At 31.9% G+C, this 14,813-nt stretch overlaps 1 protein-coding gene across 1 annotated transcript in view; it reads right to left on the bottom strand.

Annotated features, from left to right (window-relative positions):
- The window catches only part of LOC129228588 (eIF-2-alpha kinase activator GCN1-like), a 176,527-nt gene that overhangs the window by 38,739 nt on the left and 122,975 nt on the right, over window positions 1-14,813 (bottom strand). Inside the window, exons 39-47 of the mRNA XM_054863273.1 lie at window positions 13,193-13,382; window positions 12,819-12,889; window positions 10,168-10,383; window positions 9,212-9,414; window positions 7,428-7,551; window positions 6,578-6,670; window positions 6,299-6,442; window positions 4,963-5,232; window positions 4,756-4,878 (exon numbers count right to left, since the gene is read on the bottom strand). Coding sequence (XP_054719248.1) covers window positions 4,756-4,878; window positions 4,963-5,232; window positions 6,299-6,442; window positions 6,578-6,670; window positions 7,428-7,551; window positions 9,212-9,414; window positions 10,168-10,383; window positions 12,819-12,889; window positions 13,193-13,382 — 1,434 coding nt within the window. The remainder of the gene's footprint in view (window positions 1-4,755; window positions 4,879-4,962; window positions 5,233-6,298; window positions 6,443-6,577; window positions 6,671-7,427; window positions 7,552-9,211; window positions 9,415-10,167; window positions 10,384-12,818; window positions 12,890-13,192; window positions 13,383-14,813) is intronic.

Genomic DNA, 14,813 nt, shown 5'->3' on the forward strand with positions numbered 1-14,813 from the left:
TAATTTGTTAGGTGCTCAACTGCTGAAATTTAAATTTTTTTAAAAAAATCTGTAATGACCAAAAATTAGGTAAAGATAATCATTCAAAATTGCAAAAATAAATAAGCAAATAATTAAACATGACCAAGGTAATAAATTCTTTAACACTTTAGTTATTAAAATAAAAAATAAAATAAGCTAATCTGATGTAGCAGTGTCAAAATAACTACTAATTGCCAAAAATATAAAAATATTTACAAAATGCAAACGGATTGAAATCTCAAACAAGGGAAGCAAATTTTCGCGAATTAAGTTTAATGTTGTCATGTTTCCCATAAAATAAACTTATATTTTACTGAAATTAAACATAAAATATACTAATCTACGGTAGCAAATATGAAAATAACATCCGATTAGTGAATATATTTAAATATTTGCAAGATGCAAAAAGATTGAAATTTCAAACACGAGAAGCAATTTTTCGCAAAGTCTGAGTTCGTTCGACGTGGCATGTTTCCCATGAAATAAATTTATTTGTTTTTTATTAAAATTAAACAAAAAATATACTAATCTAAGGTAGCATATGCAAAACTAACATTTGATTAGCCAAAATATTTAAATATTTGCAGGATGCAAAAAGATTGAAATTTCAAACACAAGAGCAATTTTCCGCGAAACCCGAGTAAGTTCAATGTTGTCATGGTTTCCAAATTAATTTCTTTGTTAATTAATGAAATCAAACAAAAAGTAAACTAATCTAAGGTACCATATGTCAAAATATCTTTCGGTTGTAAAAAACATCAAAATATTTACAAGATGCAAAAGGATTGAAATCCCAAACACGGAAGCAATTTTTCGCGATGTTGCATACTGAACACATGTTCAGAAAATTGCATTGGTGAAATACTTTTTTAAAACTTCTAAGCACAATTCGTTGATTTTTGAGAGAATTTAAGCACTAAGAAACTTTTTCAAGGTTTTAAAACTTTTTCAAGGTTTTCAAGCACTTGAAAATGAACTTTTTTTTTCAAGCACTTTTCAAGGTTTTTCAAGGGCGTACGAACCCTGAAGAATTGGGAAATCTCCTCTGTTAAAGCCAGACATGTCTCGGGAACCTGCAAGAAGAATGTGGTAGGTGGGTTTTAATTAATTAGAACCTCGCCGCTCCACCAACAAAGCTCCAGAAGCATTAAAGCAGACACGACAAAACTGCAAGTAAGAACTAAGCATACTCCTGGCAAAGCTGAAGCGATCCTTGACTAATTCGCTCTTACCGATACATTAGTCAGTCTGGACAGACAGTAATCGTGGTAAAGCCGACACACTTAATAAACAAGCTCTTTCAGTCTTTAAACTGGTAGCGAAAAAATATTTTTCACAGCAATGAAAAGTCTGCATTCGTGTAGGTTTCGGCAATTAGGAAACTGACAAATATACTCGATTTTCTCAGGAAGTGGATGAAAACCCGCGAAATCCCGAAACGTTCCACTGAAATAGCCAGTAACTTCGGCCTTTTTTTACAGTGTAGTCATCCAAGTTTCGTGGGTGATTTTCGTATCGTTCGGAGATATTTTTAAAAGATTCAGGACTGTAAGTGTCAAATGTAGCCTATGTTAGTCGGGTTACAATTAAAAAACGAATGACACCTTATTTATCAAAATAGGATGAATGGTTTTGACGCTGCGGTGAAACAACCGTAAATACAAACATACATAGACTGCTAAAATCATAACCCTTTTTTTTTTGACTTTGCCGTAGTCGGGTAAAAACGAATAATACAGTAGCTTGAGCACTATATACCTGCAAGCAAGCATCTTATTTGAAACACATGAAAGATAAATTAAATTACAGTGTTACTTCATAAAACTGGTAGACAACTTAGATCATAAAAGATTGCTCTTACTTAATAAGAATATAATAATAATCAACACCTAAATTGTTCTTTACCTAATGATGTTTTTTCCGTAGAATGGTTACAGTTTTTGTTATTTGTTATATTTATTTAAAACCCGTGCTAAAAAGAGAAAGGAATGAAATTGGTTAAAATCAGGATGTATAAGGTTAAATCAAATTTTCCTATTGCTGAAGTCTGCAAAAATATAGCCTATGTTACCTGGGTCTCAATTACGAAACGAATGACACCTTATTCTTCAAAATCGGCCAATCTTGAACGATGCTGGCGAAAAGGAGAGGTGGGGGACACTCCCCTGGAAACTTTTACAAGTTTTTTTTTTTAACGCAGTTTGTAGACAATCTTTGGTAATATTAACAAGAGGAGTGGTTTAGAAGATCCCATATTAAAAAGGGAATGAAGAATAATTACATAGACTAGCATATAAAGCCAGTTTTGTTACTATTTCTAAAACATTTATGATCAGGGCCGGATTTAGACTTAACGGGGCCTTAAGTTATTTCAGGTATGGGGTCCTTTTTGTAATCCGGACCATTTTGCCGGTGGCGAAAGAGGAAATGCTAAAGTTTTTTTTTTAATCGACTATTATTACTTTTTTTGCTCTATATTTGTTTTTTCCCCTGAGACACATAAAGCTATGCAGCATTTTCTTTCTTAATTCCTTCCTTTTTTTTCTTTCTTTTTTTTGTGTGTGTTTTTTCAATGTGTGTTTGCCTGCCTTTTAGGATTTCCCCTAAGAAGGGGAATAGCATCGAGAGAATGATGCAGGGCTCCCAATTTAGGAGTTCCAGGGGTTCCACTGAGGGAATTAAAAAAAAAAAAAAATATGTAGTAAAATTCTGCAGCTTGAAACCATATAAAGGAAGATATGAATCAAAAATATTCGGGGGAAAAGTAGGCAAACAAAACTTTTTAAAATTATGTACTCTTGCAAGTTGAGATAAAACACAGTAAAATATTTTTAGGGGTCGACACTTGCGCTCATGGATTTTCGATACAGCTAGTTTTTAATCACCTCTGCAACCCATCTACAAATTGCTTTAAAAGAAATAGGGTACACACTTAGAAAATAGGTAGCAAGAGAGTAACATACTGCCCAATTGAACAATTCATAATTTATACTCTTAGTAAGAAATAAAATTGAAGCATACTTTGATGAACATACATTGAAACACACACTAAATTTAACATATTTTGGCACTCCTCCCCCTTATCAGCTCCAATTTGTTAGAAATTTTAAATTCAATGCTTGTAGCCACATTTTTGCAAATTTTCAAGCATTTGAAAATGAAATTGATTTTTTTCAAATATTCCCATTTTTTTTAGGAACGACAATTCACACAACTTTTCGTTATAAGCAATAGCTTTCAACTAAAATGTAAATCCGGCCCTGGAAATGATAGTATAAATAACAAAAGTCTCCAAAACATTTTTACAAATTAAAAGCGGTAATGGATAACTAAAGTAAAAGTTTTAGAAATAAGTAAATTTTTTTACGAACAAAATTTGCTCTCCAAAATTCTTTGTTTGAATCATCAAAATGAATTTCAATTTCATTATAAATTTAAAAGGATTTTTAATTACAGCTAAAACGTGTTAAATGACTCCATCATTCTTCAGTCCTGTTGTCTCGAAACTGGAGAAAAAATAAATAGATTGCCAGTGCCTACAAGTTTCAACGCGTGAATCCCTTTCACAAAGCCATAAAAAAGGAAGTGGGTGTTGTGGTATAATCCTCAGCTACCCTAAAGCAAAAATTACTGAAAAGAATTCCAGGAAACAATCCCGACCCTTCAGCTTCACTTTCTGCCTCTCTCTCTCTTTGCATCTTCGAATGAAAAACAGCTGTTTCCATTCCGCAAACTGCTTTTGCCGTCCCGTCCCAAGTAGTGTTCCTGTACTGGTCCCTGTCCCTGTACCCTGCTGTACACGATGGCCGTGAAATGGTTATCGGCTATCATCAATGAAAGGGCTAATGAGGTGGGGTGCTAATCGATTGCTTAATCTGGCGCCGAGTGCGTGGTGGGTCGGTCCACAATTGAAGAAAAAGAAGGCTTTTGTCATGTACGAGTCGACGGTTTTTTTTTTTTTTTTTTAAGAAGGCAAGGGTCTTCCTAAGATTTTTTACAAAGATTTGAAATCCGTTTACAAAAATGAGTGAACCAATTTTAGATTTTCCAATGTCGCAAAGTGGTTTGATTTCGGATCTTCTAGGCGACAGATTTTTTCACTAGTTTTTTTTAAGGGGAAAAAAAAAAAAAAAAGGTTTTTTTTTTGTACTATTCAATTGAAAGATTTAATGCGGCCCAAACCGAGGTGGCCCACTGGGCATTTGCCCGGCTGCCCGCTGGCCCCATCCGCCACTGACAGCATTTCAATTTCAAACATACAGTACAACTTAGATTTAATAATACCCAATTTAAAAATTTCCTCAATTTAAAGTGCATTTCACTGGAATGGATTAGACTGCATTGAATGTCTATGTTACAGGATTTAACAATATCCTTGATTTAAAGATTTTTATTTTCAGAAATTTATTTTCAGTCCCTTGACAAACCTTAAATCGGGTTTATACTGTTTATTTATTTGCAAAGATTTCAATATTTGCAACATAAGCCAGCTGAGTAGATGTTCAAAATATTTGTATAGAATTTTCAGACTGTTAAATATTTATTACTTCTATGAAATAAAATATTTGAATCAGTTTTTGTTCAAAAGGTGTAAGTCAACTTAAGAACAGTGCCGACTTACATCCTTATAACAAAAAGCAATTCCCTTAAGAACTTAAGCATTAAAATCTTCTATTCTTCATCAGGTTTTGTTTTTCATAGTTCTGTTCAGGCTAAAAAATAGTTTCAACTTACCTTGGGAAGACAAAATCCAGGCAGAAGTTTTTCCCCATTTTCTACTTTTACATCACTTGCAGCAAAACGAACAGCCTGTCGAACATCTGAAATGAGCCTTAGTTGCTCTGAAGAACTCAGATTCTAGAGATAGAGGTTCAAATCAATTATGTGAGAATTGAGAGCCTTTGCTAAAGAAAATGACATTAAATAAATTATCAGCATTACCTTTGTGACAGCATTTAGAGCTTCCCAACTTAACTGAAGAACTTTCTGGTCACGCTCCGTAAACAAACGAATAAGTCCCCTAAGAAGCTGAGGCACATGCTGAGATATATCCACTTTTCTCTGGCAACAGTATGAACAAAGCAGAGCAACAGCTGCATGTCTCCGCAAAGGATCATCACTGCGAGTTGATTCTAAAAGGTGGTCCACAATAGTACGTACTCCCAAGTCATCAGTTGCTGCCAGAACAACTGTTTGGCAATATTCTAAAGTCTGGAAATAAATGGAATTCAATTTTTAAACAAGGAAATTGTTAAAAAAAAAAGTAATGACTTAACTCATCATAGCAGAAGGCAACATTTTATTATTGCAACATTAAATTGGTTAGTTCAGAAACTAACTCATCTATTTCTCAAAAGGGTAGCTGATGCTACAACCCCCCCCTCCCATTACGATCAGGTGTAAAATTGGATTTTCTGAAATTGAGTCAAAACATTTTCTGAAACAATTTATTTTGCGGTTATGGGGCAAAATGGGCTAACTATTACAAAACACATTAAATAACTTTTTTTAACTTTAAAATATAAAATCGGTCACTCAGGTACACAGTGATAATAAAAATTTCACATGAAAACCAAATAGCCCGACTTTAGGCTTACGTTCGACGAGCACGACTGGTAGGGACCGGTTAGTTAATCACGTGACAGCTAATGATCACGTGCTCCAATCAACCAATCAACTGCTTAGAATTGTAACCTTAGAGGTAACCGGTTGATCATAGAACGCTGCAGTTAGTAACCGGTTACTTACTGGTCGACTGGTGAGTTTCGTCGAATGCAAGGTAGGTCTTATCCTTTTCCCGGAGCTTAAAAAACAAACATTTTATTCAAAAAAAATTTTTTTTGTTGTTCCCATCTAAATATTAAAGGTTAAGCACAACACTTTGTCTCAATGAAACATAAATCTAAACAAGTAAAATAAAAATAAACAGATCTGCCAATAGCTACAGAAAATCATCGGCTTCATAAGCTAAGTCCTCAAAAAAAAAAAAAAACATTTTAAAAATCTATAATATGGTTCGATGTCAAGTTTAAACTTTAAATAGAGAATAAAAATTTCAAATCATTTGAAATATTAATTTGTGAGACTATTGATTTTCAAAGAAAATACAATACCAAAAATATCCAGAAAACTAATGAAAGGCATAATGCACAATCCATGTTCCTCAACTAACTTTGTAGCTTACATTTTGACAGTTGCAAAATCCAATGTGACAAATTTGAGCTTTCAAAAGCTAGCAGAGAAGAAAATAACAAGAATAAACACGGAAAACACCAACCTGGGTTTCATTTGATGTGCCAATAGCAGAACTCAAGGCTGATAATAAGGCGGGGAGAATTTTGGGCAAATGCTTCGTTAATGCCTCTCCAGCAACAGCAGACAAGAATGAGAGGGCTTTCACATTTACAGGCGGAGCTGTTAACTGAAATGAAAATATACTAAATAAGTTAAGCAATTAAATAAATGAAAAGTAAGTATGACTAAACAGCATATTAACTAAAATTTAAGATATTCATTTTAAAATCAAGAGAGAGGAACAGCAAAATTACTAGCTTACCTGTGGTACAAGATAAGGCAACACAACTTTACTCTTAATTGCCATAACTTGCCTAAGACCATCTAGGGTATATTCGGATTGTGAAGGATCACTCTAGAAACAAAAAAATAATTGAAGTTTTAGTTTTAAAAGAATATAAGTCATATAAGCAGCATCCATTCACAAAAACATTTAATCACATTCACCATTTTACCATAGGTAGATAATATAGGTGCATTTGTGCATACTGCATGCAGATACATTTGCTGTGGATGTGTGTATCACTTGATAAATGTTAATTTAAACATTATCTTTAAAATAAGTAGAAAAATTAATAGAAAAAGTTCAACTTTCGCTTTTATAAATGTTTGACAACAAAAAGTATTGTTGTACTTAAAATTTTGTCAACTCCCTGTGTATTGCTTTTCATACCTGCAGATAATTTTGAGTTTTATGCACAGATACTTTTTTTTTATATCTTACTATACATTTTACTATGCAATGTAACAAATGCCATTTAATGAAACAAGAAACTAAAGCCCAAAACTTAGAAAACAGATATTTATGAAGCCTTGCTCTAACCAATGAAGCAATCTTTGAAAACGTATCCAACACACAAACACTGCTTCACAAACTGATCAAATTATGCAGGCAATAAATTTTTTTTTTACTTTCCAATACTTCCATAAGGACATTTGACATAAATTTTACTTTTATTCTCCCTACACTCCTTGTTTTTCAAAGATAACACACAATAATACAAGCAATGTTATTTTCTTTCTGTGATGGCCAACATGTATTTATGCACTTTACATAAACGATAGCAGCCAGACCACACCATATTCAACTAAATTAGGACTTAAATACTCACTAGTTGCCTTAGAAGAGGAGGAAGAATTTCATCTAAAGCTCTAACACCAACTGTTGAATGCAAACTGTCAAATGTTGTTGCAGCCGCAAGACGCACTTCTGGCAAAGGATCACTTAAAGCACGTCTTCATGAAAAAAAGAAAAAATACCAATTATGATTTTAAAAAAAATTTTTGAACAGGAAGGAATATTTAAAACCCACATCATTCAAGCAAATACTAATCCATTCAAGCAAGAACGTTTAAGCACACTAAATATTATAAAATGTTTACACACAATTGTATGAAATATAAAAAGAACTAGTCAGTGTCCCATTTCAGAACTGAAGTGCAGATACTGAATTAGTGGTAGTAGATACTCACTGAGCATATCATCACCTCAGAGCAACAGTAAGATATCTTAAGAGTTATTTTTGGGATTAGATATCTTACAGTTTCTCTGAGGCGACGATATGTACTATTATAAATTGTATTTGCTCAATGTTAACAGAAAATTGTTCTACAAAGTACAAGGTCTCAATCACCTGGGAAAAAATTCTTTGCAGCTACTTTAAATTTGACAAAAATACTTTTTCTTTGGGGAGGGGGGGGTCGCAATAATTTTTAAGCTATTTTTTTAAGATATATGTTACTACTTACAAAATAATGTCATGTTTACTTTGTTACATAATAAGTGCTAATTAATGATCAATAATTTTATTATAAATTCAAACAAACAATGCATCACAAAACTTCTATTTGCTCAACACAAAACCATATCATGTAGTACATTAACCACTTGTTATATTGCGCTTTTCGGGGGACAAAGAAAAAGCGCAATGTAACTGAAGTCATTACAAAAAGTTATCCATCCAACAAACAAGTAAATCAGCATTCGCTCTTTTTGAAGTGATTTTCAAATGTTTTCAATGCATTTTGCACATGTACTATCACACATCTTAAAATTTATATAAGACTAATTTTAGTAAATTTCAGCGTCAGAAAGGTACAAATATCAAATAGCGAATAAAGATGATATTTCTTAGCTACCATGAGATAAGAGTGAGCATTCCAATACCCTCTTATTTCCAAAAGACTTTTTAATCCTTACGATTTGCTATGAAGGGATGTGAAAAGTAAAAGTAATGGAATTGTTTCCAGAAAACTCTTGCACCTGTCCAGGTGGTTCTTCCTTTCTTTGATGCCAATCCCGATTTGTGCAACCAAGCACAAATCTTTTCTGTACTAAAAGGCAGTAACCAGATAAGGGCGTATGTTTTCCCCATGGGCCAGCATGACACCTGCCTGCTGTCTGTCATTGTAAAGGGTTTAGTAACAATACAAAAGAAAATGTCAAGTAGTTTACAAACTATCTTAAACTGAAATATTTTGGGGGTACGTACATTTGAATGACAGGAATTGCCACTGCTTTTGAATTTAGAAGGAATGAACAATTTTCATTTTAATCATTGAAAAAATAAAGAAAGAGACCCTTTCTGAGTATAATGCTAATATGTTTTCATAAACGGTTTGACTTTAATATTTCAGGAGACAAAAGAAAACAGTGATATATTGGAATGAGCAATATAACGAGGGGTTACTGTTTTTTAAAAAGTGATAGCTCCAAGGTTGCTCTAATACAATATAAATTTGAAAGTACTTTGTGGTTACAATTATTTGTTGAGCTATAAAAAAGTATACAGCCATGTGGAATTTGTATGAAGAAAACATTTGAAGCACTTTAATGAACTTGGTGCTTAAGCATATATATTTAGAAAGAGGTAAAATTGCCAATTTCACAACTTACCTCACAGTAGGAACCAAGCTGTCAACAAAAGTGAGGACCATCTCTCTACTAGTTGAAGCCATTATTTCACTTAAGCCAATGCATACACCTTGCCTTTGATCTGCACGCTCAGAATCTAAGCCATTTTCAAGAATAGGTATTATTTCAGGCAAAACTCTTTCACCAAGTTTTCTAACAAGATCACCTAATGTACGAGCTGCTACCTAAAAAGAGAAAGGGATAAACAATAATAACATAGTGAAAAATAATATTTGGAGTTAAAAACTGAAAAAAATGAGCATGATTGATAGAAGAAATACAATTTCAAAAACTAAAAAATAACATTTAATTGCTTTATAAGATTTTTAAAAACAAATGAATCCAATCATTATAGATGGATTTAATAAATCAGTCTTCACGGTCTTGTAAATAATACTTATATGTTAAAAACACTCAGTAATAGTCACCTTATCTATGCACTTTTTTTATGTGGATTATTATCAAAAAATTTCTGATAGTATAAACTGACAAAAGCAATTTATTTGAAATAAATTGGCAAAAAAAAATTTTTTTTTTGAACCTTAAACTATTCAAATATTCCTCTTTTATTTAAAATGTACCATTTTAGTGCATTGTTTTTCACAGATTAACAGTTATTGAAAGAGCAAGTTATCAATCAACACTCCAAAATTAAATGTAATAAACAAATTAAAATTCAACACTACTTACTAATTATAGATTTACATTCAAAAACATTTATACGTATTAAGAAAAAAACACAGAAAGTTTTTAAAACTGTTGCTTGAAATTTTATTGCACGTGTTAATATTTTTAAAAAAGACGAACCATAAAAACTCAAACAATTACAGAGTATACAAACTAAATTTGGCACTAGACACAACAAAAAGTTTTAAAAACTGAAAAACATCAGCAGAATGGCTCGAGAAAATATACTTAGAGAAATAAAAATATCATACCTGCCGTTTATCATAGCTATTACTAGCTAAACAACCCAGCAACAATGAAAATAATGTAGGCAGGATTTCTCGCAAAGTCCTAGGAGTATTTGTAACAACAACCTTCCACACATGCAGAGCGGCTTGCCGAACCATCAGTGCTACATCAGATCTGCCCATGTAAAGACCAGCAAGAACTCTATTTCGACGATCATGACCTAATGATCCTAATATGGCCTAAAAAAATTAAGCAAAGAAAAAATATATATACAATTAAGGTTTCGACATAGGGTTTTGCCAATGCAAATATTTTCTTATGCACAAAATACTTTTTTGAATTTGAGAGGTTAAACATTAGACATTCGTATTATCAAGGACTACAATAAGCACTAGAAAATCCCCCATCAAAGGTATGACAGGTTTAACTGGCATCTTCATTCCAAAGATTCAATTGCTTGCTTCTTTGGGGATATTTTGGCAATCAAGATTTTGGTACCGCCCCAAATTTTGAGCAATAATTGTGTTTTTCTTGCACTATCAGCAAGTTAATATTTATTTTTTTACATCAAAAAATTGACAGCAATTGAAAAAATTACAGAGCATGTCAGTTATTAAAATTTTCTATTAAAAACATGTACAAAATTTAATAAACATCTTGTGTACATTATTCATTAACCATTCTTTCTCTAAATATATCTATCTAGTTTAGTGATGAGTTTTACGATTTGCCGGTCATTGTGAGAAGTATGGATGGTCTATCTAAGAGGATTTTTTACACTGAGTAGATAGGAAGGAAAATCGATGGCTTGGAAAATTGGTCGTAATGAAGGTGGTAGATCACATAGAGAGGAAAGAGGGTCACAGGTTTTAACTTTTTTTTCATACCTTAATTTATCAAAAAATATTAATTTCTCAGACCAAAAGTGTTTCCATAATTGAATAGTCTTTTCTTTATACCCTGGATTTTTTTTTTTTTTTTTTTTTTTTTCAGATTTTTAAAAGACATATTTCTTTACTATATGGATTTTTTTTTTAATGTCTTCAATTGTTCACACGAACTCCATTCACATATGAACATAATTGAAAAATGCAGGATAAGCATCACATTTCAACGAAAAACTCTTTCATATGAAACATTTTCAAGGGTTTGTAACCTACACTGTGTCAGTTTAAATTGTGAACTGTCAATAAGAAAATATTTTTTCTGAATTAAAAAATTTTGTTAACTGTCAAATTTTCAAGTTTCGTAGTATGTTCTAACCACTGCATCGACAAGAAGAAAGCTTAAAAGACGAAACAATATAAAGAATATTTTATTATGTCAAGTTTTTTCTTGTTATATAGTGGATTTAAGCTTCATACAGGATATGAGGAAAAATGTTAAACTTCAGTTTTTATTTAAAGAAAATATTTTGACTTTTTTTCCCCTTCTAAATATTATATAACACTAAATTGTTGGCCAACTATTTATGACAAAAAAAATTAAAAAATGAAAAATAATGAAACAAATAAATAAATTATAATAATAATAATAATAAAGAACAATAAATTTACAAGCTGATTTTATGAAAACTATATCGTCACTTCTTTTTTTAAGGCGTATAATAACCGTACAATAATATTATATTACGGAGAGGAAGTAGGAACTGTTCACATGCACTCATACATGTTGTGTTCACAAGTGCCCCGTCATCTGCCTTAGAACCAATTTTCAAAAATAAAGAATTCGTGACTTAACTGAAAAATATAAACATTGTAACAAATTTATTTCAATGTTCATATAATGGTTTGCAACAGTTAGTTTTAGTTTATTAGTTAGCTTAAAGTATGTTTTTATGTGAAGAAGAGAGTGATAAAATAATTACACCAGCTTCTGCTAAAACAAAGAAGCTGTCACCACCGAAATATAAACCGGCTCTTTGAAAATTTGGTCAAGTAGGACTTGAGAATTTTCCAAGATTTATTGCTTTACGTTAGGGGCCATTCATTGATTATGTAAGGGTCCCAAGGAGGATGGGGGTTGGAAAAATCTCTACATACCCTTACTTTGGAGGGGGGGTTAAAACCCACTCTTTTGTAATATTTTCCAAGTGGATATTTTAGATTAAAATTGTGCGGTCAAATGGTTTGACAGAGATTATATTTCATTTGCGGTCTGGAAGGTAATAAACGTATAAGGATGCTGTTTTTTATTTGTTTTACAAAGAATGAATAGTGTGAAATGTAATAAAAGAGTCGCACTATGTCAAAAAACATTCAGTCTAGACTCCAACTTTTTAGTAAATATTTACTCACACAAAAAGGTTTAATTTAATAATTTAGTGAATTTAATTTTAATTTCAGTGTAAGATGTTTTTTTATTATTTTAATAAAGGAAATGGAATATTACCTAAGAATAGGGGGGGGGGGAGGAACTTGAAAAATTTTATGCACCCTTATATGGGGGGAGGGGGGGGTCAAAAATTGCCAAAATCATCCTTACGTAATTAATGAATTGCCCCTTATTCTAATAAAACATACCATGTTCACATGTGCCACCCTTTCCCCTGTCTTGTATAGATAAAAATACACATATCTATGTCTATACATACATACATATATATATATATATATATATATATATATATATATATAATGACTAATTCTAAAACAGCTGGAATGCAGCAACTAACCTTATGAGACTGCTCAGTTCCAAAATTGTCATCTTCATCAGCTGTCTCAGTAGTCATCTTGCCTGTTACACCTAAATCAATGTTAAACATAGAATTCAAGTTGAGGTTGAAAAATAATTACAACACTAAAGCCATAAGCAACATCTGCCCCTCCTCTGCAACCAAAGCTAAGCCACAATTGTAAGCAAATACTCAGCATTTTATAACAGCACCCAGAGGCTGTAGTTTTGCCCTTATTTTAATGAATTACATTCATTTTACATTTTGAAATTCACAAAAACATTTGTTTTTTTCCTTTTTTAGTTTACAAAAACAGGACCTGATGAAAAATCCAGGAGAAAACAGGCTTCATTGAGAAAAAATTATTAATGTACCTGATATTTTATACAACAAATCTCCAAGCAACTGAACAGAACTGTATCTGATTCTCCAGTTGTCATCAAAAAGGCCTCTCTCAAGTTCAGGGAGTAATAGAGTTATGGCAGTATCAGCATACATATTTACTATCCTCTGTCCGGCTCTTAGGGCTGTATCTCTGACATATTCATTTTCATCAGCTAAAGCCTATATAATGTTTAAACTGTGTTAATTTCACATTCTGACAGCTAAAGAACATTCATGTTGATGAAGAAAACGGACCAAATTAGTATGATAGAGACATTTATTACAATTTATAATTGACAGTAATTTTCCATTACGATATACTAATCTAAACATATTTTCACATCTGATCAATATTACAAGGAACTAAATCAGCAAATCAATAAAAATTGATAAAATATTTCTTTTTTTTTTGTAAAAGATTTAATTCTTTATAAAGCAATTAATTCGATGTAACAATTTCATTGAAATAAGAACCCACAGCTTCTTCAAAAAGAAGTAAAAATATGTTTTAATTTTCAAACATTAATGTTAAATCATTCATTGAGAACCATTAGATTTATGAGTCTACCATCAAGTGAGGGGAGAACTTCTGTTACGTGGTCATTCAATTATCTGCCCTGCTCCTAGATTTACTTTTCTTTTCCTTTTTTTTTCCGTATTATTAACATTATTAGCGAGTTGATAGTCAAGGCTAGTTGATAGTCATACAAGTTTATCAAAATGGAAGATATTCATAGGTTAAATTTCGACACAGATGGCAAATCCCATTGTTATAAGCTTTTCAAACCCTAAGCTAATCCTGAAATCAGAAAAAATCATTATTTCAACAGGGTTGAAGGCATTCGGAATAGTTTACGAACAGCAGAAGTTACTAGTAATTAGTACAGTAGAAATAGGCCAAAACACACCTGGGGTCAAACAAATTGGTGGAGAGTGGTATCAAATGAAAGGAAATTTCATGCTCAAAGAGAAAATGATTTTGCTTTAGACTGATTAAAGGAAATAATGAAATAGGAACCGAAAAATTAAAGTCTCTTGTTGTGTTAAAAACATTATTTATTAATCTAAGCGCTTTAAGAACTGTGGATAACTTAGTGTCCAAGTACATTTTTCAAGAAGGCTGAATAAATACATTAAAAAAAAATTAAGTGGAAAGAAAAATCAAAATAATGAATTTAAAGGAGTTTTATAAAATAAAATATTTACATTATCAAAATAAAACCTCATCTTCATCCAAATTCAAAATGTTTCCTGTGTTTGTGCAGTTATTTCCACAACAGTTTTTGCAAATTACCGAATATGGAAGATCATATCAACGACATATACATTTTGTAGAGTTACATAGTTCTTCTAGTGTATTTTGGCAAGTACATTTATTTAGTTAAGAGTTGATCTAGTGCTGGGCACAAGTCTAGATATTGGCTGAAATCCTCTATCTACCAACTGCAATCCCCGAAGTGTAGGATCAGGAGTTTGTAATTCAAAGTTTTCCCAAATAAATCCCTGCAAATGTACTCTATATAGATTACATTTTGATGCATTTTGCACTGGAGACAAACGAGTCATGTCAAATTAGTTTTTAGCTAAAGCTATTTTCTAAGGTATTGTTTA

Source organism: Uloborus diversus, chromosome 1 (genome assembly GCF_026930045.1).
Source record: "Uloborus diversus isolate 005 chromosome 1, Udiv.v.3.1, whole genome shotgun sequence".
Taxonomy (NCBI): domain Eukaryota; kingdom Metazoa; phylum Arthropoda; class Arachnida; order Araneae; family Uloboridae; genus Uloborus; species Uloborus diversus.